The sequence below is a fragment of the Caenorhabditis remanei genome, chromosome I (genome assembly GCF_010183535.1).
Source record: "Caenorhabditis remanei strain PX506 chromosome I, whole genome shotgun sequence".
NCBI classification, from domain to species: domain Eukaryota; kingdom Metazoa; phylum Nematoda; class Chromadorea; order Rhabditida; family Rhabditidae; genus Caenorhabditis; species Caenorhabditis remanei.
The window spans coordinates 3,871,430-3,898,241 of NC_071328.1; the positions used below are offsets into that span (position 1 = coordinate 3,871,430).

At 39.3% G+C, this 26,812-nt stretch overlaps 8 protein-coding genes across 8 annotated transcripts; 3 read left to right on the top strand and 5 right to left on the bottom strand.

The window, feature by feature from the left end:
* Positions 1-155: 155 nt before the first annotated feature.
* Positions 156-2,716, bottom strand: GCK72_000563 (uncharacterized protein; the record flags this gene model as incomplete). Its single annotated transcript, XM_053722558.1, has 9 exons — positions 156-255; positions 302-660; positions 1,037-1,273; positions 1,321-1,386; positions 1,438-1,838; positions 1,890-2,103; positions 2,154-2,354; positions 2,403-2,585; positions 2,636-2,716. The coding sequence occupies 9 exons, from the start codon at positions 2,714-2,716 to the stop codon at positions 156-158; spliced, it is 1,842 nt and encodes a 613-aa protein (XP_053591203.1).
* A 430-nt stretch (positions 2,717-3,146) lies between these two features.
* On the top strand, positions 3,147-7,561 carry GCK72_000564 (uncharacterized protein; the record flags this gene model as incomplete). Its single annotated transcript, XM_053722559.1, has 7 exons — positions 3,147-3,329; positions 3,377-4,322; positions 4,373-4,490; positions 4,550-5,342; positions 5,390-6,470; positions 6,517-7,097; positions 7,145-7,561. 7 exons carry the CDS (start codon positions 3,147-3,149, stop codon positions 7,559-7,561), a joined length of 4,119 nt encoding a protein of 1,372 aa, XP_053591204.1.
* GCK72_000565 (uncharacterized protein) lies at positions 7,375-7,703 on the bottom strand (the record flags this gene model as incomplete). The annotated part of the gene is made up of 2 exons (XM_053722560.1): positions 7,375-7,590; positions 7,638-7,703. The coding sequence occupies 2 exons, from the start codon at positions 7,701-7,703 to the stop codon at positions 7,375-7,377; spliced, it is 282 nt and encodes a 93-aa protein (XP_053591205.1).
* A 244-nt stretch (positions 7,704-7,947) lies between these two features.
* Positions 7,948-10,434, top strand: GCK72_000566 (uncharacterized protein; the record flags this gene model as incomplete). The annotated part of the gene is made up of 4 exons (XM_053722561.1): positions 7,948-8,021; positions 8,065-8,155; positions 8,205-8,336; positions 10,252-10,434. 4 exons carry the CDS (start codon positions 7,948-7,950, stop codon positions 10,432-10,434), a joined length of 480 nt encoding a protein of 159 aa, XP_053591206.1.
* Positions 10,435-10,809: 375 nt separating this feature from the next.
* GCK72_000567 (uncharacterized protein) lies at positions 10,810-13,787 on the bottom strand (the record flags this gene model as incomplete). The annotated part of the gene is made up of 5 exons (XM_003109409.2): positions 10,810-11,656; positions 12,066-12,271; positions 12,442-12,624; positions 13,077-13,685; positions 13,740-13,787. The coding sequence occupies 5 exons, from the start codon at positions 13,785-13,787 to the stop codon at positions 10,810-10,812; spliced, it is 1,893 nt and encodes a 630-aa protein (XP_003109457.2).
* A 2,416-nt stretch (positions 13,788-16,203) lies between these two features.
* On the top strand, positions 16,204-17,967 carry GCK72_000568 (uncharacterized protein; the record flags this gene model as incomplete). Its single annotated transcript, XM_003109094.2, has 6 exons — positions 16,204-16,479; positions 16,965-17,082; positions 17,131-17,204; positions 17,384-17,479; positions 17,631-17,785; positions 17,838-17,967. The coding sequence occupies 6 exons, from the start codon at positions 16,204-16,206 to the stop codon at positions 17,965-17,967; spliced, it is 849 nt and encodes a 282-aa protein (XP_003109142.2).
* A 539-nt stretch (positions 17,968-18,506) lies between these two features.
* GCK72_000569 (uncharacterized protein) lies at positions 18,507-20,945 on the bottom strand (the record flags this gene model as incomplete). Its single annotated transcript, XM_003109325.2, has 4 exons — positions 18,507-18,753; positions 19,532-20,122; positions 20,635-20,856; positions 20,905-20,945. 4 exons carry the CDS (start codon positions 20,943-20,945, stop codon positions 18,507-18,509), a joined length of 1,101 nt encoding a protein of 366 aa, XP_003109373.2.
* Positions 20,946-23,181: 2,236 nt separating this feature from the next.
* GCK72_000570 (uncharacterized protein) lies at positions 23,182-24,380 on the bottom strand (the record flags this gene model as incomplete). Its single annotated transcript, XM_053722562.1, has 3 exons — positions 23,182-23,365; positions 23,414-23,995; positions 24,079-24,380. 3 exons carry the CDS (start codon positions 24,378-24,380, stop codon positions 23,182-23,184), a joined length of 1,068 nt encoding a protein of 355 aa, XP_053591207.1.
* Positions 24,381-26,812: the final 2,432 nt, after the last annotated feature.

Consider the following 26,812-nt stretch of genomic DNA (forward strand, 5'->3'; position numbering starts at 1 on the left):
ATAGAAGATTTTGCTGAGTTGAACTGTGGAGAACCGTAAAAATAAGAAAGAATCGAGAAAAGAAAAGTGGAAAAGTAGGATTCAGATTTTTTAAAACATGAGAACAAAGTGATTATATGATTATACAAGAGATAATTAGGGAACTGATAAAAGAGTTAAGTTTTTTGCCGTTTTTGAGGTGGACCTTCTTGATGTTGCGCTTTGTGCCTCTGTTGCTTTTTTACCTCCAAAACTCGAAGTGCATGCTTGATATAACTGCAAGAAAGGGGCTCTAAATTCATTATTTTCAAATTATTCTTACTCTGTCAAGTACTGTTCTGTCACCGGATTCACCATAGTATCCACCACGTTTTTCGCAGTATTTAAACCATTGGGAAGTGACTTATCCGTTCGTTCTCTCATGAATTTCCACGATTTTGGCCGTCCATGATCATCAACAGTCATAGTACATTCGATAATCTTATTGTTGTATGCCCTCAAACTGCCTGTCACTGGCATCGTTCCGAACGGTTGTTGGCAATTTTGAACGAACAGATTTCCTGTCCATTCCGGTAGCATTCCTTCGCGAACATGCCTCTCAATTTTCAGGAGGAAATCCACAGAGTTGTGCGATGGGGGCTTCCATTTCAGCACTTTGTCACATCTTCCTGTTTCATATGGCTGGAAAAAAGAGGTTTTGATTTTTAATGGGTTATTCAGGTCATGTAAAAATGTATTTTATTCACGAACGGTGAAAAATGTAATTTTTAGGTGTTTTCTTCCCTTTTTTCTCGTTTTCTACACGTTTTTCACCGTTTTTCTGCAGTCATCATTTCGGCAGTCAACATCCAAAAGTTTAAAGGCGCATTGAATTATTGAATTTGGATATCTCGATGCGGGCGGCATCCTTTCCATGTTCACTGCAGAAATGATAATGGAAAACTGTAGAAAAACGGTGAAAACTGTAAAAAGAGAAAAAATGGGAGAAAAACATGAAAAATACATTTTCCACCGTTCGTGAATAAGTTGAAATATGTATCAAACAGTGAGCGAATACCCGATGTTTTGGCTGGAAAATGAGACCGTCGATTTCATGTCCAACATGCTGTACAAACTTCGGTTCAAACAGCTTCGCAGTGGCACACAAATCATAGAAATCCTTTCTTCGCACTGACATGATTTGCCGTTCTGGTCGAATGCGACCCGAGACGAATGCAGCTTTTCGTTTGTTGATAATTTCTGTTTGAATAATTTCGAATCGCTTGTGAAATGGTTCCTTCATCACATTAAATCCCTGAAAAATGTTTTTTTGATAGAGAAATGCTTCATTAAATTTCTTACTGCAAACCGCATAATATCGTAGATTAGCATTCGGGGCTTGTTGACTTCGTAGCCGTGCTCCATCACCTAAACAAAATTTTATTAAAACATTTTTGCTTTAAAAAGTTAAAATGCTACTTTATCGATGATAACTTCGGTATCCACAAGAGTTCCTAGGAGCGGAGATCCGTCTTTCGTCACAAAATCCAAATTCTCTATCTCGAAAACCTCATTATCACGATCGAAAGCGTACACTTCACCGTCGTTCATGTACACAATATATCTCATTCCGTCGGCTTTCCAAGACACCATGTAATCTTCTTCTTCCAGTAATTTTATATTCTTGCGACTCAAAGAAACCGGTTGGAGACCAGGAAATCCTTGTTTATTCCACTTGCAAAGTTCTTGAACCTTCGCCTGTAGAATGCTCTTTTTTCCCGGATCTTCGCAATGTCTGACACCTTCAATGAGTCCATCCATGAACTGTTTAGAGTTGGATGTTCGACCGTTTTGACTGTGACCATTCTGATGCCCATTTCCTGTAACATCTATTCTAAATTGCGAAGAAACTGTAAGAAAGAGCTACAAACCATTCGAATGAGCAGCTGGTTGACTACTGGAAGGCACTGCATTGTCAATGAGATTTGCTGTATCTCGTTCCCAATCTGGTTTTTCTGGAGCCACAATTCTATCATCCTCTCCGGGATCATAGCGTTCATATAGATCGTCTATGTAGTCTTGCTTGTAAATTCCTCCTTGACGATTTCCGGCAACTTCTGTGATGGCTGCATCGAGTCCGTATTCCTACAAGCAACATATTTAATTATTTTTGCATACTTCGTAAAATTAATTACATTAACTTGAAACAAAAACGCCGCAATTAGAAATCCAGTTCTGTTGAAACCATGAGTACAATGAATTCCTACAACGAGATCCGGGTTCTTTTCATGAAACTCTTGCACGATTTCAATGAATTTGTCAGTTTCCTCTTTTGTTGGTGACATTCCACGTCCAGCCATTGCAATCTTTCGATAGATGCATCCTTTTTCGGTAACCTGAAATAAAATCTCCCTGTTTTTCAATTCTTCCTTTTATTCCCTCACTTCATCCGGGAAGTAATATCGATCGGTGTTAGTGAGGTCGATCCACAGACCGAGTTTGCGGCCATTCAGAAACGGACTTGTAAACACGTCTGATGGGTGAAATTGCAGTTTTCTTTCCGCAATTTGCTGATCATACATTTTACAGAGCGGTGTTTTGAACGGGAAAAACAGATCGTTCACAAGCTGAAAGAGAAAAGTGTGAGCAAACAACTAGTTCACAATTTTCCACGAACCGTTCCAGTTTTTGGACAGTGAAGCCATCGATCAGGCAGTCCTAATCTCGCTTTATCAGGTGTTGGTCCTTTTGGAGCCATTTTGAGCCAATTTCAATAGTAGAAATCGACAGAGATTCGAGACGAAGCGACGAATCTGACTGAACCCTTGCGAAATGTTGCGGCTGACTCGTTTGCGCGTTTCTCGTTACAAGGCGTGTCTCTCGTGCCCTTGGCGCATTTTCGAATTCTTTTTTTTTCGATTTCTGTTGTAAATTCGAATTAAAAACAATATTTTAATGCTCTATTTTTTATTTAATCAAGAGAAATAATTAGAAAGAAAACATAATCAATTTGTTGACAAAAAGATAACTTCTCACTTGTCTTCCTCCTACTCGCCAGCAGACTTCTCTCATCATTCTCTTGTTTTTTATTTTCGTTCTTCGTGTTTTTGCTCTTTGTTCTTTCTCATTTTCCTTTAAATTTGTCTTTTTCTTTACTTTCATTTCAATATATTTATTCATTTTCAGAGATGTCGACCGATGAAGTGGCTCAAGACGTGTCGCAGGTCAACGATTTCCACTTCCACACATGCCGAAAATTTCGGCTTTTCTCCCAGAAGACGGAAGGATCTTCAGAAGGCGTGATTGTTCGCAACCGTCTCGTCACATCCTCACAGCTCGGAGTCACTTTTGCCTTATACGATAAAAATCAAGTCAGAATTATTGCTTTTATTCAGTATTTTATTTAATATATTTTCAGGTGACATGTTTCTCCACAAAAAGTCTCCTCGGCTACAAAGTCACTCGGGAAAACATGAATTCGGAGGTGACAGATTTGTCTGTGAAGACAATACGTTTATTCGGAGTCGAGTCGATCAACGATATGGGAGTCAACTCGGATGGAACCCTTCTTGCTATCCTTCATACCCGGAATAACGACGTCTCCGTCGACGTTTTCGACATCAAAACTTTATGTTCTTCCACATCTTCCGACCCTTTCAAACCTCTTTGCAGTACACGAGTTGGCACTGAACAAACGAATCAAGGAACGTGTCTAGAATGGAATCCCGCTTTCCCGGATACGTTCGCTGCAGCATCGACGGATAGGAGTATCATGGTGGCTAAAATCAATCCACAAAACCCAACTAGTCAGAAGCTCATTGGAATCGGAAAGCTTGGAGCCATCACCACAGCGATTAGTTGGAGTCCGAAGGGAAAACAATTGACAATAGGAGATTCGTTGGGAAAAATAGTTCAGTTGAAGCCAGAGCTCGATGTTGTCCGCAGTCAATTCGGACCAGATCACTCCCCCGCTTATGGAAAAGTCACCGGATTGTGTTGGCTCGCCACCACAGAATGGATGGTTTCATTCGAACGAGGAACAGATCATGATGCATATCTGATGAGATGTAAAAAGGATAAACCGACGGAGTGGATTCAATACCACGAACTTTCGTATACATCTTCGAAATGGTCATTTGTTCCACAACTGCTCCCAGCTACTCAGTTGCTTGTCGACTGGAATGTAGTGATTGTTGGAAACTCGAAGACAAGTGAAATCTCAGTTGTGGGAAAGAGAGACGAATGGCAGACATGGGTACCAGTAGAAGGAGAAGGAATCTATCTTCCAACGACTTCAAATGGTAAAGATACGATTCCGATTGGTGTCTCTATCGATAGATCAATGACGGATGAAGTTTCCTTGAGTAAGGGACTTTTTTTTATTGTTTCTTCAATTTAATATAACTATTTCCAGAACCAGATGGATCTCAGAAGCACCGCCCGTCTCCTCTCGTCTTGTGCCTTACGAATGATGGTGTTTTGACTGCCCATCATGTTATAAGCACTTTTGCGCCCCATAAACCTTGCCAAATGTAAGAGTTTTCGAACTTTTGATAACAAGGAAAGGAAATTATACTTTCAATACTTTCAGAGCAAGTCAAAACTTGGCTATCGTTGGATTAACGAAATTGCAAATGGAGCAACAGAAAGATGCCTCCCCGGCTCCTGCCTCTTCTCAACCTGTAGCCAAACCTTCTACGATTTTCGATCAGACACCGAAAACGTCAGCTACTCCCACTAACCTTTTCAGTACATCACCAAAACCTGTCACCCCACTTTTTGGATCAACAACACCCGCTGCTACGCCTTCATTCATGCTCGGCACTCCAGCTGCTGCTCCAACTCCATCCACTGCAGCCTCAGAGCCAGTGCCGGTTGCTACGCCAAAATCCGCCCAAGAAGAGGCGGCTGCTATTGAGAAGAAGAAAGCAGAAGCATTAGCTGCTAAAAAGAAGATTCTCGTTGAGCGATACTGTAAGATGAACAGTTCTATGGCTTCAACAAAAGATTTTATGATGAAAATGTCGTTTGCTGTTGGAAAATTGAAGGCCACGGTTTTTGAATGTGCACAAGTGATTCAGGAGAACTTTGCTGGCTCGAAGAACGTTATAGAAGAGCTTCGGACTATCGTAACAGCTCTAGAACGAATGTCTGAAAGAACACAACATACAGTGAAAGAGATGGATTTCGAGACTGAGGAGAAGATGGAATTGGTTAGTAGGAATGAGAGTGGAGAACGGATTCTGGAGAAGCTGCAGGAAATGTCAGAGACGGAGAAGTTGATGAGATTCAACAAGATGGAGACCGCCGCTGATTTGTTATATGGAAAATTTGAAGAGTGCAATGAAAATATGAAGAAATTGAGACAGAACTTGATTGAAAAGGTTTGTTTTTTTGAAGGTTTTTCCCTATTGAACCATTATTCTTCCAGGAATCTCTTCGCAAGGCATCCGTCCTCTCTCCTCTTCGTAATAATTCAAATCTAACACATTTTCGAACAAGTGCTGAAACAGAAATCGCACTGAAAGTTATGCGAAACGTGTCTAAGATTATCGTTGACACTCGTGAACGTATCCAGATGACTGAACTAGAATTCGTGCGACTCAAACGAGATGTACAGAAGAATGACGATAAGAAGACTAAGAAGAATGTAACCATCTCACAGCCAGCTGAAATCAGTATTCTGGAAGGAGACGCTCCGAAACGTTCAAATGTGACGGATGCTCAAATTGTGAAAGCGAGACAAACATTGGTGGCTCGTATCCAGAAACGAGGAGTTGTGAAGACAAGGGATGTGATTATTGAGTCATACAAGAAGCCAGCTGAGCCGAGACAGAAGAGAGACAATGAAATTGACACATCTAATCTCGCCAATGCTATTCTGAAATTGAGCATGACGCCCAGAAGAGTTATGCAATCATCCTCGATCTTCTCTCCAGCAACCTTAACTCCATCTACGAAATCAGATGCAGCAACTCAAGCTGATGAGCCACCCATTGTGAAAACTGTCGTAGTTACTGTGGAATCACCAGCGAAGCCTATCGCAGCGGCACCAGTTGTATCTAAACCGGTTTCGAAGCCAGCTACGACAACGACTACTTCATCTATCATTACACCAAAGATCACTGCAGTAAAGGAAGAACCGAAGGAGCAGAAACAACCTCTTGCCACTTCTTCTTCAATCTTCTCAGGAAGTCTATTTGGCTCAAAGACGCCTCAAGCTCCAGCAGCCAAACCTTCACTATTCGGAACACCAGAAGATACAAAGCCAAAGGTGGAACAAGCGAAGACGCCTGTGATTGAAGAAGTTCCGGAGAAATCAGAAGAGACGAAAGCACCTGTGAATGAAGAGAAATCAGAGAGTGAGCAAGCTGCTCCAATAGTGGAAGAACCAAAATCAGAGCCACCGAAGGCAGAAGAAGTACCCAAAGTCGTGGCCCCTACAGAAACTCCAGCTCCAGCTGCCCCAGTGGAAACTAATGTTGATACCACACCGAAAACTCCAAGCTTCTGTAAGTGTGACCATGCCTTTTTCTCCAATAAGTCAGTTTTTTTCAGCATTCAACACCACTCCGAAGTCTGCAACATCTACACCATCAATTTTCGGAGGTGGTCTCAAATCGACAACACCGAACTCTTCAAATTCTTCGAGCATTTTTGGAGGAGCAGCTCAGCCAACGCCAGTTGCGGCAGCCAACACTTCGAGCGTTTTCGGGGGCGGAGCTAAAACCTCTCCTTTTGGAAGTTTCGGAGCAACGCAACCAGCTCAGAATCCAGCGCCAGCCGCCGCTCCAGCAGTATCATTTTCTTTCAACACGGGAGCATCTGCACCACCGAAACCAGCTAGCTTCGGAGCATTTGGAGGTGGTGCCCCAGCAAAGCCATCGTCTGTTTTCGGAGCTTCGGTTACCGCTCCTACTGTACCAAATGTTGATGATGGAATGGAAGATGATTCGATGATAAATGCCGGTGGACCAGGAGGATTCATGAGTGGACTTGGTAATTCTACCGCTGCGAACACTTCAAATAGTGGCGGTAACCTGTTTGCACCCAAACCATCAGCAGGGACAACATCAAGCAGCTCGTGGCTTTTCGGTGGAGGCGCCGCTTCACAACAACAATCACAGCAACAACAGAAGGTAAGCACACAATCTAATAGAGTGAACTCTAAACTTTCATTTTTTAGCCTTCCTTCTCTTTCTCCAACGCTGGAACGTCTCAACAACCGGCCGCTACTTCTACAAGTTCTGTGTTTGGAGGAGGTCCAAAGTTCGGATCGTCACCAGTCTTCGGAGGGAAAGCATTCGGAGGAGGCGCAGCTGCACCAGCTGCTACTGGTTTGAGCAAGAATGCTTCAATCTTCGGAGGTGGAGTTTCGTCATCACCAAGTGCTCCGGTAGCTTCCGGTGGATTCGCTCAGTTTGCAACTGGCCAGAAGACGTCATCACTGTTTGGAGGAGGTGCAGCTGCTGCTACTCCACAACCCAACTCTTCGATCTTTGGCGGAGGAGCCAAGACATCACCCGCTCCAGCATCTTCGATTTTCGGCGGAGGCGCTTCAACCAACGCCAACAAGACTGCATCTTTCACATCATGGCGATAAACTTTTCCATGTCTAACATATCGATTAACCTGAATTTTATTGTAGTTTACCTTATTTCTCGATTCTACTTCTGTACCCCTGTTTTATTGATTCTTTCGTACTGGTCTTCTGTTGTGTACCACGATTTTATTTTCATGAACATTGTCAAGTATCGTTCGCTAATTTTTTTTTCAGATAACTTGCTTGTTTGAATATTCTGAACCTATTCATTCAATATCTGAATTACTACTAAATAGGTGTGCATCGATTTCAATATTCCCAAATTTCAGAATGGCGCTCGTTAATAATATATTTCGACCTTCCGCATTGACCGCTAATCTATTTGAAAATATGATTTCTCATTTTCTTTTCTTTTTCTCTTTTCCAATTCGTTTTCAACTGGAAAAATGGTGAGCAATGGAAGCAGAAAAAAGACGGGTTCACGACCACTTTGGATTGTGAAAATTAACAAGCGAATGAGGTAAACCATGATTTTTATTTCTTTTGAATTATATGTTTTTCAGCATGAGCAAGTTTAAAACAGAAGCAAAATGGATCACCGCCGAGAACCTTTCGTGGGTGCTTAAAGGGGAACCGACGGACAATGTCTACCAGGTGACACTCGGTAGAAAGAGTCACTCATGTTAACCATTTTTCTGTTCAGGTCACAGTGGAGACGATGGAAAACTGCGAAACGGACGAATGTATGCAGAAGATGTGGGTGCCAGAAGAGTTCGTGAAGGCCACCGGTGAGATGCTGGAGAGATTCGATGAAGAAGAAGAGGAAGAAATTGAGGTTTGTGTAGTGTAGAGACGATTGTATGATGCGGTGCGAAATTGCGTAAATCGACACAAAAACGGCTCTTGCAAGAAGATCTTGTGCCAAGCGCGTGTATGAAACTTCGCGCAACAGCAGCTACTCGAACTCTCAACTGTACCTCACTCAAAACAAAGTAAAGATTGAAAATGAATTTGCAATCTGACATTCACTCTTTTCGTTTTGGTTCCGTTTCGAGTTTCTGTACAAAGTTGTGGTGGCTCGTTTACAAGCAATACCGCGTAAATCGACACCAAAACGGCTCTTGTGCTTATTAAAACTTCGCGCAACACAAGTTACTCGAACTTTCAGCTGTACATCACTCAAAAAAAAAAAAGATTGAAAATAAATCTGAAACCTGACATTTTCTACTAGTTTCTTTCGTTTTGGTGTTGTTTCGAGCGTGTGTACTGACAAGTTTTGTGAGCCCCGCAACACTGCGTAAATCGACACCAAAACGGCTTTTGTGCTTATCATGCTTGTACGAAACTTTGCGCAACATAAGTTTTTCGAACTCTCACCTGTACCTCACCCAAAACAAAATAAGGATTGAAAATAAACCTGCAATCTGGCATTCCCTTTTTCGTTTTGTTTTGTATTAAAGTTGTGGTGATTCGCTTACAGCAACACCGCGTAAATCGACATCAAAACGGCTCTTAGGCTTATTTGAAACTTTGCGCAACATAAGTTTTTCGAACTCTCACCTGTACCGCACTTGAAACAAAATAAGAATTGAAAATGAATCTGAAATCTGACATTCCCTCTTTTCGTTTCGGTTCCGTTTCGAGCTTCTGTACAAAGTTGTGGTGGCTCGCTTCCAAGCAATACCGCGTAAATCGACACCAAAACGGCTCTTGTGCTTATTAAAACTTCGCGCAACACAAGTTACTCGAACTTTCAGCTGTACCTCACTCAAAACAAAATAAAGATTGAAAATAAATCTGAAATATGACATTTCCTATAAGTTTCTGTCGTTTTGGTGTTGTTTCGAGCGTGTGTACTGACAAGTTATGTGAGCCCCGCAACACTGCGTAAATCGACACCAAAACGGCTTTTGTGCTTATCATGCTTGTACGAAACTTTGCGCAACATAAGTTTTTCGAACTCTCACCTGTACCTCACCCAAAACAAAATAAGGATTGAAAATAAACCTGCAATCTGGCATTCCCTTTTTCGTTTTGTTTTGTATTAAAGTTGTGGTGATTCGCTTACAGCAACACCGCGTAAATCGACATCAAAACGGCTCTTAAGCTTATTTGAAACTTTGCGCAACATAAGTTTTTCGAACTCTCACCTGTACCGCACTTAAAACAAAATAAGAATTGAAAATGAATCTGAAATCTGACGTTTCCTATAAGTTTCTGTCGTTTTGGTTCCGTTTCGAGCTTCTGTACAAAGTTGTGGTGGCTCGCTTCCAAGCAATACCGCGTAAATCGACACCAAAACGGCTCTTGTGCTTATTTGAAACTTCGCGCAACACAAGTTACTCGAACTTTTAGCTGTATCTCACTCAAAACAAAATAAAGATTGAAAATAAATCTGAAATATGACATTTCCTATAAGTTTCTGTCGTTTTGGTGTCGTTTCGAGCGGTTGTATCAAGAAGTTGTGGTCGCTCGCTTACATGCAATACCGTGTAAATCGACACCAAAACTGCTCTTGTGCTTAAATAGCATGCTTGGACGAAACTTTGCGCAACACAACTTATCTACACTCTCAGCTGTACATCACTCAAAGCATAATAAAGATCGAAGATAAATCCGAAATCTGACGTTTCCTTTGAATTGTTTCCGTTTTGGTGTCGTTTCGAGCGCGTGTACTGAAAAGTTTTGCAATCCCCGCAACACCGCGTAAATCGACATCAAAACGGCTCTTTCAAAGTATTGTTTTTCAGAATACCCTTGATACTTCAATAATGCATGAACTCCTCGGCACGTCTCCAGAATCTATCGATAATGAATACAAACAGGTCTGCGAGGAAGAAACATTCGATCCATATGCCACAGCGGAATCGGATAACGGTGAAGTCTTCGATGATGTACCGACCGCGACGACGGGAAGCGATGTCAATGCGTGAAGCATGTATTTAATTGAACGTTTTATCGAGTATAACATAGATTAAGACTACTTATTAATGATGTGATATGAATTCTGGATTTTGTGAATAGATAAACTAAGTGTCTCAGAGTGCAAAAGTTAGTTTTTAAATATAAATTCTCTTCCACAGATCTACCAATTGCGCGAACATTCGTTTTGCAAACAAATAAAGTGGGAATCGATCGGATTCTGACAGTTCTCTTGAAGCGGCTCGCTTCTTGTGAGTTTACAGAGCTGGAGAGAGAAGATGGAAATTTTACAAAAATTAAGGTGAACATGAATAAAACAGTACTTGATATATATATTTCTGTACAACCAAATAAACCATAATCTCATTAAAGTGATAAGTTAAAAACTAACTGTTCTTCCAGCGATTCACCAACTCCTTCGGATTCTGACAATTTTGAATTTCTTGACCAGCATCTGGATTCAAGATGACTCCGTTCGGTTTCATTATAACTAGAGTAGGAATCTTTTTGACCGTGAAAGCAGAATCGAAATGATTAGCAAGTTGCGATTTATAAGGTAAATGGAACCAATTTCCATGATACTGTTGCTGATACAACTTCATTTGCTGTTCAGTTTCATCCGCCGAAATGAATAAAATCTCGAAATCTTCCTCCACTTGAGAATAGAAATTCCGAAGAACCGGAGTGAACCATAGGCATCCTGGACACCAAGCCCCGGAGAAATAGAATCCCATGATTCTTCCGTCGAACACATGCTCATTAAATGCTTCATTTGGTCGAGTATGCATGTAGAGTTGAACATTTTTCAAAAAAGTACACGGATTGTTTCTTCGGTATTCCTTTTTTAGTTGTTTTCTGGCTTCTTCTGCTTCCTTCTCCTGTCGTTGTCTACTCTCTAACTGCATCCTCTCCAGATTCCTCCTTGCTTCTTCTTCTGCAATTCTTTTCGCTTCTTTCTCTCGATATTCTGCCTCAACTCTCAGTCTAATCTCTTTCTCCAACCGTTCTCTTTCCTGTTTTGCCAATACTTCATTCACACTATTCTCATCATATCCATCCATATGTTCAATAATAGTGAGATTTCGAATACTGACACGAGCCGACGACAGAGTGCTCGAAAGTTCAGGAATGGGAAGAGATGATGACGAAGGAATAGGAACTTCTGGGATGGGGGGAGACGATGCTGGAGGGGATTCCATTTTCAGTACGCGTCTTGCACGTGATTGTTGGGATCTGAAAAATATAAATACTTGACGGAAATTCAAGTCGATACAATAATCATAACGATTTGGAAGAAGAATGTCAATTGAATTTGAGATCAGAGGAGAGAGAAACTCAATTGGAAACATCTAGAAATCGATTGAATGGATTGAGGACTCAACATCAAAATCTGGGAAGAAGAGAACAAAAAGGTTGTGATTATCTCAGTCAACCAGTTGCACAATTTTCAGTTTTCAAGTTTTTCAAGAAAAAAAGAAAGTTCAAAAACTAATCGCTACAAAATCAAGAATAAATCATGGATTTGTTCAGTTAACAACTCGATTTCTCTCCAAAAAAATTGCACTAAGATTTGTTTTTATTAGATTATTTTTATTAATACATTATGGTACATGCCAACTTGGAGTCTACCCATATAACTAACCTCTTCAGAATATGGATTTTCGATTCAATCCGAGTTGAAACTTCTTGGAACTTCACATTGGAAACACTTTCCAATTTCGACCCAATCGATTCTATCGTCTTAATCAACACCATCAGATGACTTGGATTCAGCTCAGAACTGTCACACAATTCAATTATCCCTTTTAATATAACAAGCCCAAACGTCTCTTGTTTGTCATTCCCACTCTAAAAAAATATAATGATTTGAATAATACTAGTGATATTAGCTCAACTTCGCCCCACCGAAACACGCTTGAAAAATGTATCTTTTTCTCCGAATATCTCAACATCGCACACAATTTTCTTCGGTTTCAGTAGAGCGCGGTTGTAAGAACCGTGTCGTGCTAATAACTAACCGCATTCAAATGTAAAAATATGGAAACCATCACTCTAGTAATTGCCATAACTGTCTCAATTTCGTTATCTTTCTCAATAAACTCTTCGAAACACTTAGTAACTGTGTCCGCGACATCTTCCTTCTCAAGTAAATAACACAACAAAGTCACCAAATAAGTACGAAGGGAAGAAGCCCAATCAGCCTGAAAAATCTACAATTGTTCATGTTCTATTGTATGTACATTACCGTGCAGTAAGATAATGACCCACTCTGAGAGGGTGTTACGGTATTAGTGACTGTCCCACAAACTAAATTATGAATAAACCATACAGGGTGAAGGTCGAGCTATATTTTAGAAGTTGACAACTTTTTTGTACGGACATTCCCTAGAGAGTTATTGTCATTTTGAGGAGGCAGTTTAAAAATCACCTGAAATGGGACGGAAGACTACTTTGTCAATATGTAACTCTCTAGGGAGTGTCCGTAAAAAAAAATTGGCAACTACAAAAATAAAGCTCTATCTTTGTTTTATTATTTTCTTTTTGGGGCAATCCGTGATACCGTAACACTCTCTCAAAGTTGGTCATTTTCAACTGAAAGCGGCCAAATTGTACATCTGGTACTGTACTGTACTGTATGTCTCTATCAACTAACCATATCAATAATAACTCCAATTGCCACCGACTTTTCTTTTTTATTCAATTTTTCAAGAAGACAATACACTTCTTTTGACCAAAATGTTGCTTCCATTTCCACCTCAACTTCAGTCAATTTCTCACAAATCAGCTGGATTTTTTGAAGAGAAATCGATTTGTTCACTGAACAAATCCAAGATTTCTCCGTGATTTTGTAGCGATTTGTTTCCGAATCGGGACATCCGAAAACCGAGAATTGTGCAACTGGTTGACTGAGATAATCACAAGCTTTTTGTTCTCTTCTTCCCAGATTTTGAAGTTGAGTTCTCAATCCATTCAACCGATTTCTAAATGTTTCCAATTGAGTTTCTCTCTCCTCTGTTCTCAAATTCAATTGACATTCTTCTTCCAAATCGTTGTGATTATTGTATCGACTTGTATTATTCTCCGTCAACAATCCAATATATTTCTCATTGAATTCAATTTCTCTCTCCACAATAAATTGTTGAAGTTGAATTGAATTCAGCAGTTTCTTCCTAATGAACCCAATGATTTCTTCCTGTATTCCAGGTATTACAGAGAATTGGGCGACATTCGGATCGTTTGTGTTAACAGCTGGATCATGACCCTATTAATAAATTTTTTAATTAAAATTTTTTAATTATTGTAAGTTAAAACTCACTTTTGGAAACAACTCCACAACTCGAGTACTTCGATTTGCTTCATTCATTGTCAGAAAAAGTGAAAAAAGAAGAAAGAAACAGGAGAGAAAATGTGTTATCAGCAACACTTTCTTCCAATTCAAAAGAGTTTCTACAATCAAACAGAATGAGTCGAAAAGTCGTAAACAATGAGTTTTCAGTGCTTTTCGGAAGAGCACAAAAATGTTACGTGGTTTGGAACTTTGAGTTGGAATTGGTTGAGTTTTGGTGGGATCATATTAGCTCAGCACAGTTCTAACAACCGCACTCCACCGAAATGCCCTTGAAAAATGTCTCATTTTCTCTGAATCTTTCAATTTTGCACACAGTTTTCTTCGATTCCGGGCCGGGCCGGGCCGACGGCAGTTTTAGCCGGCCCGGGGCCTCTGTGGATGTTCTGCGAAATTTGGTTTGATTTTGTCTGATGGCAGGTCTCAATACCAGAGATGAGCGGAAGAGTTGGCGGAAGAAATCCTTAAATTGGCGGAGTAGCTTTTCTTTGGGACGGTAGCAAAAAGTGTTCAATAGATAAAATTTGCAGCATAAATTTGCCTATCGATTGGAAAAAACAGGACATTCAAATATTAAAAATTAAACAAGTTACAGTCAATTTAAGCCTGTATTCCGCCTTCCGCCATGAGGCCATTTGGCGGAAGGCGGAATACAAGCCTTGATGACTGTAACTCGTTTAATTTTTAATATTTGAATGTCCTGTTTTTTCCAATCGATAGGCAAATTTATGCTGCAAATTTTATCTATTGAACACTTTTTGCTACCGTCCCAAAGAAAAGCTACTCCGCCAATTTAAGGATTTCTTCCGCCAACTCTTCCGCTCATCTCTGCTCAATACCTATCTTTTGAGCTATTAACCAACCCGATATGAGTTTTTTGAAGAAAGTTATTCTATAAAAACCGTCGGCCCGGATCGGCCCGGATTGCAAGTATGGTAAAAAGCGTGCCGGGCCAAAACCTTTGAAACAAGTTTTTGTGAAAAACTTGTTTTAATGCTTCCATGGAATGTACTCTCATAATTTGCAGTTAGTTTCGTGTTAGTTTTAATTTCCGCAATTAGGTTCTGTTCCGTATCAGAACCGGCCGAATCAGATTTTGAATCAGTAAGACCTGTAATACATGTTTTGATTTGTTAACATTATTCAGAGGATTTACTATAAAAACCGATTAAAAACCCACTACTCATTTTTGTACTCTGATTTTTATAGAGGTTTTATTAGAGGCTAGTTGGAGGAGTGAGAGCTTCTCTCTGTGCTGGTTTTGGAGGAGCTGGAAGGTTTAAAACTTGCAGAAATAGTAGAAAAAGTCAAGATCTTCATTTTTGTAGTTGACAACTTTGTGATAGCTCCGCCCACTTTTAAGATACGCGCCTTTAAAGATTGCTTCTCTGCGTCTCCCCCTTCCTTCTGTATGTCTTAAAGGCGCAAATCTCAAAAATGGGCGGAGCTTTTCAAAATATGTCAATTACAAAAATGTAGCCCTAGATTTGATCTACAAGATAAAATAGTTTAAAAACAGTAAAAATAAAAAAATAACAAACATTGGCCCCAAGCGAGGTCGAACCCAGGTATCCATTCTCATAATGGTGCACCTTCCTTGACCAAGATCTACTCGGCCAAACTCGTTTTTTGCTAAAAACGTGGTTCACGACATGGAAAATCAGGCTTTGGATAGTTTTTGACGTCAGAAATGGTATTTTCCAATCATTTTGATGTAAAAATCACATTTTGGCCTTAAAAATTACTTTTTATTCAGTTTTTGCAAATTTCCAACTTTAAAGACGCGTATCACAAAAGTGGGCGGAGCTATCAAAAAGTTGTCAACTACAAAAATGAAGATTTAGCTTTCATCTACATAACCATAACCTACTTCAAGTTATACAGTAACACAGATAACCGTGATGGGATCTCAAATTTGGCCAATCTCAGCCGATCTTGATCGATCTTAGACAATTTTGGACCTCCGTTTAATCGATCCGTAATATTTTCCCCGCTTATACACGGTAAACAACGGGACCGGTCTAGAAATTTTGAATGAAACAAGGAAGCGTGTAGTCTTCTAGCCCCGAATCAAAGTCTCTAGCCAAGTCTCTACCCAAATTTGTACCCTCAACTCCATCATTTTCCTTCTGATCTTTTTCCGACACTAACTATACGTTCAAAAATAGCCGATTTCCCACCACTCAGACAGTCCCCACTTCTCGCCTCTTTTTTCTATAAATCCCAGTGTTTGTTCTCAAAAAGTTTCAAACTGATGTTTGATTTATGACCGTTTTTCTTTCTTCTTTCTTCCCTTTTTATCAGTTATTTGTGTTCCATAAACTTCTTTTTTCTCTCTCTCCGTATCTTATCTCTAACCTTTTATGTCGTTGATACCATCACCGTCCGCCCTATCTTTCAACACATTCTACTCTTGATTCTCTGTCTCAGTTCTATGGAAATGTTTGATCTCATTCAAGAGATATTCTTCTTGTTTCTAAATGTTATTCGATTCAATTTGATCTCTCTATCCAAATACCTTCTTCCCTACTCACTACTTCCTAAAAAAGATCTTCATAAGAAGCGAGTGTTGATTACTGGAGCTGGAAGTGGTCTCGGGAAACTGTTGACCCAGAAATTTGCGGATAGAGGAGCGATTCTGATTCTTTGGGATGTGAATTTGAGATCAGTCGATGAGTTGAAAGATCAGATAAGAGGAAATGGTGGAGAGGTGAGTGGAAGGGAGTACTGTAGAGAGGATTCTGAATCTACAGTCCCGTTCAAAAGGATATGAAATGTGGCCGTTTTTCAGTTCCAACTTTGACAGTGTGTAATGGGAATACTGATTGTACCATCAAGTAGTTTTATAATGAATCATACAGATCAAAAGTAGAGCTTCATTTTTGTAGTTGACAACTTTTTTGTACAAGCACTCCCTAGAGAGTTATGAACATTTTAAGGCGACAGCTCAAAAATCGCACTATTTGCACTGAAATCGGTCGATTTGAGGGAGAAATTACTTTGATATTCTTGGTCTGTACGATCTCATAAAAAGTTACTTTGTGGGACAGTTAGTTTTACTATGCCACACTCTCAAAGTTGATCATTTCCAACTGAAAATGGCAAAATTTGATATATTTTTGGCCGGTACTGTACCTAAACATGCCATTTTCATCTGAGTTCACCATTTTTTCCGTCAACTCCAAACATTTCCAGGCTCACTCCTACGAAGTCAATCTCTGTGACCCAAGACGAATCTCCGAGGTTGCACAAATGGTGTTGAGAGATATTGGAAAAGTTGACATTCTAGTCAATAACGCAGGTGTTGCTACAGGTAGATTCATTCTTTTTCGAAAAAACACAAAAAAAATTTAAATTTCAGCAAAACTGATTCTGGACACTACAGAACAAGACATCAACACTTCGTTTGGTGTCAATGTGAAAGCTCACTTTTATGTAGGTCAAATTGTTTGACTATTAGCTTGACACGCTTCTTTCAACCGCGCTCTATCGAAACCGAAGAAAATAGTGTGAGAAACTGAGAGACTCAGAGAAAAATAGACATATTCCAAGGGCATTTTGGTGGAGCGCAGTTTTAAGAACTGTGCTGAGCTAATAAGAATTAAACATTTCAGACAGTCCAACAATTCCTTCCATCAATGTTGAACGAAGACGATGGACATATTGTGACAATTGCATCGGCAGCTGGAAAAATGGGATCTGCTGGATTGGTAAGGATATTGGAGTAGCAAACGCGCTCTGTTGAAATGAGTTTGGAGCGAGTTTGCACTAATGTTCCCAAGGTCATAACTCGCTCCGTACTTTACCGATTGATACCAAAATTTCACAGCATTCTCACCATGACATTATCTATCCTTCCAGGCTGACTACACATCGACAAAACATGCAGTTGTTGGCTTCCATGACTCCCTAGTTGCAGAAATTATGTCGAGTGGAAAAGAAGGAATCAAGACCACACTGGTCTGCCCTTACTACACCCACACATCCATGTTCGACGCCACTGATGCTTCAACTCGGTAACTTTGGTGAAAAATGGAAGTTATTAAAAACTGTTTTCAAAAAATTCAGATTCCCCTCATTGTTCCCAATTCTCGATACAGAATATGTCGTGCAAAAAATCTTCGAAGCTATTGAAACCGAGCAAGAGTACCTGGTGACTCCAAGTATTTTCTATTGGGTGTTGCCTGGGACACAGTAAGTTGCTTTTCAGTGATTAAATTATAGATTTAGAAAGTTAAAGACGTGAGGATTCTTAATATGTTTAAAGATTTTGGTAAAGTTTAAAGTAAACCGAGATACAAGGCTTTCAAATTTGCCCTTCCCTGATTTTGTGTGTTCGATAAGTTATTATCTCAACACCGTTCTTACAACTGCGCTCCACCGAAATGGGCTAGAAAAATGCCCCTTTTTCTCCGAGTCTCTTTATTTCGCCCACAATTTTCTTGGGTTTCGGTAGAGCGTGGTTGCTATTAAGCACCCAACGGAAACCTTTGTAACTTTTAAACATTTTCTTTTTTCCAGAAGCTCTTCATTTACAAAAATTTCCGTTATTTTCCAGAATCCTCCCCTACAAAGCACAAAAAGTGGTCGCAGAGTTCTTCGGTCTCATTCAATCTTTGGATCGGTTTCATAAGTGAATTCAATTTTAAGTATTCATTTCTAGGCCAAATTGTTATAGGCCAATTGTAACAGTTTTTAATTACTATCAATATAAAATTTGCTTTAAAATGTATGAATCTATTCCTCATCCTCTTCTTCGTCCTCTTCTTCCTCTTCTTCATCTCCCACAAACTCCAAATCCTCCAGCTTCACAAGTTGTTCTGGATTCGGGTTCAACGTGACAATTGGATGAAGATCATGCCAGACAACAAAGTGAAAACTGTTTTCTCTTCTCCAAAATGATGCCAGAAGACCGTCTTTTCTTCGGATATCACTAGCGAATTCGCAATTGAACCAGGGGTCAGTGGGTGCTCCGAGAAGATCTCTGGAAAAATAATTGATGTGTTGGTATTAAGGAAACTACAGTAAATAATGTATAATAACGACATGACGTTATATTTTTCAATTGCCTCCGAGAGAAATTTTGTGGTTTCAGAAACGCATAAAAATTAAACGAAAAACTTTTTTGGATGTGCTATTTGCTGACATTTACTAATCACGCTGCTTCTAATCAGAACCACGAAAAAACACAGGGATAGGCAAATTCATGAATTCTGAGTATAGATGGGGTGCCGTTATAAAACAGTTTTTACTGTATTTATAGAAGAAAGTAAATTTTATCAACAAATGAGGAGAGAAGTTCTCATAGTCAGCGCCGCTTAAATTTCGGCTAGCTTAAGTTTGGCTACGAGGATTCTACTGGAATCTGGGAAAAAGCGTAAGAAATCGAGAGACGCAGAGAAAGAAGTGGAAATTTTCCGATGGACTTCGGTGGAGCGCAGTTGTTAGAACTGTGCCGAGCTAAAATGCATCGGTTTCTTGGTCAATCACTATTAGAGCTTAAAATTTTGAGCAAGTGCGCTCCACTGAGACTTCATTATTGGTTGGATGAGACGCAAAAACATTGCTAGAATTTTTTAAAATTTCATATTCTACTCGTTCAGCACAGTTCTTACAACTGCGCTCCACCGAAACGCCTTTGAAAAATGTCACTTTTTCTCTGCGTCTCTCAAATTCACACGCTATTTTCTTTAGTTTTGGTAGAGCGCGGTTGTGAGAAGCGTGCCGTGTTAATATGCAGCTCTTCCAAAAAAAAAACTCACGGAAAATGGCTGTCCCTCTCCTGTTTATTCCACTCCTCCACTTCCAATCCTCTCGTATTAAACTCCTCCCAATCTCCGTCGAACGAAATCTCCAGCATTTTCAGTCTTCTATCATCAGACGCCTGCCACTTCAACATAAATTCAGTGAATGCATGACAATCCAGATTAGTCTCATTGATCTGCGCAACTTCACAGTTCAAATTCTCCAATAAATCAGTTTTCGTGAACCATTCCGCTGGCCACGCACGCAGTTTCTCAACTTGAAGAACCCTCGGATTGCTCCATTCATCCGGAAGTGGACATCTCAGATCCAAGAATTTCAGCCCGGTCGCCAGCTCGAGGACCTCATCGACTTGTCGAGTAGAACCCTCTCGGTTGTCATACAACATAACCTTCTCACACTCTTTCAAACGATTCAAATGGAATGCGTCAATGATAAATTGAGAAATTTCAGGGGTCGGGAGAGTTCCCGTCAAGAAAGTTGCGTCGAGAATCGGGCCAGTGAAGATTTCGAAAAGAGATTTCAGAAGAGAGATGGCTCCTGTGAATCGATTTTCATGAAACAGGGTTAGTTGGTCTCCTTCGTCTTCTCTGAAAAACTGTTTAGTGATGTGAGTGATGGCCTAGATGTACAAGTTAGGCCACCTAGCTCTTCAAAATGATTCTCAACGTTACGGATGTCCCTATCAGAGTTGCATGGAATTCCTACTTCCGACTTCCGGGTTCCGGATAAAAAAGATCACTTCCGACTTCCGTCATTCCATAACTTTGGAATTTACGAGAAGTACATTTCGCAGACGTATATGGAAAAATGGTCTAAAAGGACAGATAACAGGCTTTTCTTCAGCCAAAAACTAATTTTCCACTGATTTTCGCGAATTTTATGATTTTTCTCTTGGAGTTTTTCAATATTTGCGAAAAAATCTACTTCCGACTTCCGGATAAGAAATTATCACTTCCATGCTACTCTGGTTCCTATTCAGAACTGACTAAATGATGGGAAAACGATGTTTGGAAGCCATCAGACCTAGATTTGACGGTACCAGTTCTATACCGAGAACTCCAAAAAGTCTCTCTTTGAGAAAACTGAAAAAAAAACTCACGGATTCAGAAAAACTGTATCCCCGATAACCATGTTCTCATAGTCCTCATCTTCATCCAACTCATCCGAATTACGAATTATCCATCCAGAGAAATCCTTGTCTTCTTTAGCAATACTTATATGAATGAAATCGAAATAATTCTCAACCAAAAGACAAGAAATTGCGATAGAGGAGCTCGAGATTTGCTCCTTGAGCTCAAGCGATTTTTGCGATTTTTCGAATCTAAAAATCACAGTTTATCAGAGTTTCAGGGACCAAAGAACCACTTACATTTCCATAACCGACATGTCTCTTTTCACACGGAAATTCATAGTTTGCAAGATGGAAAAAAATGTTTGTAAGATGATAAATCAATTGACAAACACACTATATATGTACACGCGAATTGATAAGAGTGGAAAAAAGGGAGGGAAAGTTATGATATCATGCAGAAGAAAAGGTTGCGGAGATTACTATATCTATATAGAGTTTGACATTTCTGGAAAGTCCAAATGATCAAGAAAGATAGATGGGTGGAAATCTGGAAAAATGGGAGTGAAGAAGCTATGCAAAAAGTTGTATTAAATTTCATAACAAAATAAGAAATATTTCAATATCTGGTCCGTCTCAGAGTTGAGCGGAATGCGGTTTTTGAAATGGCGGAAGGCGGAAGGCGGAAAGCGGAATGAACATTTTTTGGGCGGAAAGCGGAAGGCGGAAGGCGGAATTTAAAAAATATCGGCGGAAAGCGGAGAGCGGAAGGCGGAAGCGAAAATTGTTTGGCGGAAGGCGGAAGGCGGAAAGCGGAATGGAAAAAAATGCCAAAAGGCGGAAGGCGGAATACAATGTCGCTTTCAAAAATACGATTTTGGCCTTATTTTGTAGTAAAAAACACTAAAATGGTTAAATTTGTGTTAAATTTTGTTTTTTCGTTAAACACTGATAGCTTTGCTGCAAAAAAACATCAAAAATATCAGTAAATTGGAATAGGTGATCAAATTTTTCAAGCTGAGGAAAAAATCTTTAAACAGCGGAAGGCGGAAGGCGGAAAGCGGAAATAGGAAAATTTTTGGCGGAAAGCGGAAATCGGAAGGCGGAATAAAACATTTTTCGGCGGAGAGCGGAAAGCGGAAGGCGGAAAGAAAAAAGTGGCGGAAAGCGGAAGGTGAAAGGCGGAAGGCGGAATTCCGCTCAACTCTGGTCCGTCTCCTGTCAGAGGCTGTCCAAGTTAGCAAGGTTTCCCCAATGAAGAGGAAAGACAAGAAAAGTTAAAATGACCTATCCACACACTCGAGCCGATTTTTGATTATCAAGAACTATATTATCGAGAATCGGAAAATAATTTTACTGTCTAATAATAGCTAAACTGATCTATGAGTTTCAATATCTGATCTATGTCCGCTGCTCTAAAGTCTACAAACTTAAAGGACGACTGAAGTCATACTTTATATTTCAGATTCCGATACTTCCTTGGCCTAGAAATTCGAAATTGTGGGTTTCTAGGCCACCAAAATAAATTACTCCAACACAGGACAATATAGTGCTCAAAATTTTAAAAATTCGACGGAGAATACGAATTTGGACATTGTTTTCTGAAACTGGTCTCTAATATAGTTTTTCTGAAAAATCTGAAATTTTCAGATAACATTTTTTTTCTAAAAATTTAACTTTTTAGCTTTTTCTAGAACCATTGTTATATACATTTTTTCCATAGAGTTTCCAAAGATTCCAGCTCTATATTGATATATGTTATCAACAATGATTTAGGGCTGTAGCACCATCTACAGTAACCCATTTCACATACATTTCAGATTTCAGAGCAAATTTACAATGCATTTTTTACTTTCATATCCAATAATATATAAATTTTTAGGGAAAATTCGGTTATACCCCCCCGCACCGATAGCTTCTTCGCATGTTGTGTCTCTGCAATTTGTGCAATGGGACACTTTGCCACTTCGCAAAGGCTGGCTCCAGCGGCGACACATGAAATTGTGCATGCCTTTGCGTTCGCCTGTTTCATGTGCCAGATCTTCGTAGCACACAAAGTTCTGGACTTTCACTACGCGACGGGATTCTTCGTGTTGGCTGTCAATCACTACACGCCGAATCATGTGATTTTGAACTTTTGATCTAAACATTGCTATACTCACCTTTTTCATGTCTTATATCCTGTGTCATATCAACTCTAAATTGTATATAAATTAAATTTCGTATTTTCTATTTCAATGTATCAACAAATTGAGGATTTCCTTTTCGATTCCAGTTCCCTCCCCCTTCCCTTGCCGATGAAGTTCATCAAAGAATGCTGGTTGCCGAGCGGATGTTTGACCCATTTCTGGCTATTCAGAGAAAATTCATTCACAGAAGAATAGGAAAACAAAAGCGGAGAAAATAAGGGATAAGAAGGTATTCTTTCGATGTTGGAAAATCGAGTTGTTGGAAGCAGAAAACAACATTAGTAACATGTTTATTCATACAACTTTTATTAGAAAACAACAAGAAACAGATAAGCAGAAAACAAATCAACAAAGAACAAGAAAAAGAATCAGAAACAATAGAGTTATTTCAACTATTTTTCATTTGACACAAATTCCCTTTCCAGAGAGCGAAACGAACATTATGATTTTCTATCAATACAGATGCCTTTTCTCCATCACCGTCTCTTATCAAGTAGTCACGAGAACTTAATTCTGATGGAAACGACTTCGGAGGAGGAAATAGGAACATCATAAGAGAGGGATATGAGATGCTGAAATATTATAATTTGTTCATCTAGAAAAAACCTTATTGAACAAACCTCATTCGCCAAGTGATTTGAAGAATATTTTCTGGTCGATCAAACTGTCTAATATCTATATCTTTCAAAAGTTCTGCACCGTTGTAGGTTTTCCACTCATAAGAACATATTGATAGAGATTTCAGATTTTGAAATCCTTGATTTGACTTCCACTCTTTGAGAAATTGAGAGATGGTAGAATCATGAAATTTCGTTGCATGAAATTGAAGTCGGTTACCTTTAAAGCGAAATAATATCTCGTCTCCATGATCTCCTTTGAAATAAATTCTCAAGTGTTCTGCTCCATAAATCACAGAGTTCGTACTGAGAATTCCATTGAAATGTCCGTCGATTTCAATGTATTCCTGGTTCGGAGAAGCGGTGAAACAAGTTTCCAACTCTTCGGCAGTTGTGTTTTTAGGTACTTTGATGCAAGTTCTATTGATGTTTTTCAAACTTGGTGGCAGTTTATGTTCAGATTTAACCTCATAATCAATCGACGATCGGAAAAATTCATAGAGAAAATCATGAATTCCTTGGGCAACTAGTTGCTTCTGCTTTCTGTCGTAGAGATATTGGTTTCCGAAATATCTCGGATGCAAACTGGAAATGGTATTGAATCAAATACAAATAATAATAAGAGACAGAGTTCAATCCGAACTTTGTTTAAACTATCCAATACTCACCAGATAGGAATCTCCGGTCCCATTCCAAACACATCCATCGAAGTAATTATCGTCTCTTTCAGTGTAGTTGGTGATAAGAAAATGCACTCGTCAATATTTTCTAATCTCACAATAACACAGATTTTGTCTTTTTCATCGAAAGAATATTTCACAAATTTCAAATCTTTCCATCGATGTCTTTGTAGGGATTGAATTAAAACTTTAGTTCGTTTTGAGCAGAATGATAGAACTAGAATATTTTGAAACTCGATCAAATCAATTATTTTCTGCTGGACAAGATATGGAAACTTCAATAGTTTCATAGTTACCTCTGAAAATAACGTATGATTAGATGAAAGTGGTTTGGAGATGGCAAAACGAGAAAAAAACGGGATGTTCATTAGGTTGGTAGAGGCTCTTGAGTGTGTGTAGACGACGTGGCACTCTCCAAGAATCAATAATAGTAGAGACTTGGGTCCACTATGGTCTCAACCTATTTGCTTACTGTATTAGGTGGATGCCGACGTACATGTCTGGGATTTTGAAGGTTTCGAACATGATTTGAGTCATATTTTCTCTGTTGGCCTTTGAATTGAATGGGGCCTCTGGGGGGTGCCACGATTATCTAGATTCTCATAGACGGACTACTTGATAAGAGACGGAGATGAAGAAAAAGCTTCTGCATACATAGAAGATCATGATGTTTGCTGTACGGAAAGAAAGTTTGTGTAAAATTGAAAAAAATAAATAGTTGAAATAACTCTATTGTTTCTGATTCTTTTTCTTTTACTTTGCTGGTATATTCCTTATTCACTTTGTTCTTGTTTTTTCCTAACAAATGTTTTATGATTAAGCCTGTTACTGATGTTGTTTTTGGCTCCCAGCAACCCGATTTTCCATCACTGAAAGAATACCTAAAACTCATAAAGTGCACCCTTGCAGGTGCTAATTACAGTAAGCAAATAGGGGGAGACCATATAGTACCGTCCGAGAGGTTGTAAAGTTTAGCCGTTTTCTGTTGAAAATGACCGACTTGGAGAGGGTGGCATGATATTTCTGATTGTCCCATCAGGTAGATTTTTAATGGATCATACAGATCAAGAGTAGAGCTTCATTTTTGTAGTCGACAACTTTTTTGTACGAACACTCCCTAGCAAGTTACATATAGGCAAAGTAATTTCTAAATCAAAACGACCAATTCAGTGTAGAATACAGTGCGTCCAATAATCTTAAGACACCCCCCTAAAATGAAGTTTCCGAGAAAATAGGATATGATCTGAAAAAACTGTGAATGCAGTTCGATTTAGAATCTTTGAAAACCCCAACAAACAAATTTTCAGGAAAAAATACCTATTTCTGAGCACGTGACCTCAAAAAAACACTTTTTTGGCCGTCCAAAAATGATAAGACACCCTCGATTTTTTCGATTTTTCACGCATTTGACTAGTATGAAAGAGCTTTAAAACATTAATTATTATTCAAAAACACGAAAAAACAAAGCGCAAATCAATAACTTGTATTCCCTCCATTGTTCTGAACAACTTCAGTCATCCTATTTTTCATGCTTCCAACGTCAATTGCAGTTTTTAGTTGAAAATGGTCAACTTTGTGAGTGTGACACGGCCTTCCGGATAGTCTCACAGTATCGATTGTTTATGGAGCGGATAGATCACAAATAGAGCTTCATTTTTGTAGTTGACAACTTTTTTGTACGAGCACATCCTCAGAAGTTATCAATTGTCAAAGTGATTGCTCGCAGTTGTTGCCCTTTTTCAGTGCTAAAAAGAAATCTTTTTGAGCTGTTCACATAAACTGCCTGTAACTTCTTAGGATGTGCCCGTACAAAAAAGTTGTCAACTACAAAAATGAAGCTCTATTTGTGATCTATCCGCTCCATAAACAATCGATACTGTGAGACTATCCGGAAGGCCGTGTCACACTCACAAAGTTGACCATTTTCAACTAAAAACTGCAATTGACGTTGGAAGCATGAAAAATAGGATGACTGAAGTTGTTCAGAACAATGGAGGGAATACAAGTTATTGATTTGCGCTTTGTTTTTTCGTGTTTTTGAATAATAATTAATGTTTTAAAGCTCTTTCATACTAGTCAAATGCGTGAAAAATCGAAAAAATCGAGGGTGTCTTATCATTTTTGGACGGCCAAAAAAGTGTTTTTTTGAGGTCACGTGCTCAGAAATAGGTATTTTTTCCTGAAAATTTGTTTGTTGGGGTTTTCAAAGATTCTAAATCGAACTGCATTCACAGTTTTTTCAGATCATATCCTATTTTCTCGGAAACTTCATTTTAGGGGGGTGTCTTAAGATTATTGGACGCACTGTATTCTACACTGAATTGGTCGTTTTGATTTAGAAATTACTTTGCCTATATGTAACTTGCTAGGGAGTGTTCGTACAAAAAAGTTGTCGACTACAAAAATGAAGCTCTACTCTTGATCTGTATGATCCATTAAAAATCTACCTGATGGGACAATCAGAAATATCATGCCACCCTCTCCAAGTCGGTCATTTTCAACAGAAAACGGCTAAACTTTACAACCTCTCGGACGGTACTATATGGTCTCCCCCTATTTGCTTACTGTAATTAGCACCTGCAAGGGTGCACTTTATGAGTTTTAGGTATTCTTTCAGTGATGGAAAATCGGGTTGCTGGGAGCCAAAAACAACATCAGTAACAGGCTTAATCATAAAACATTTGTTAGGAAAAAACAAGAACAAAGTGAATAAGGAATATAC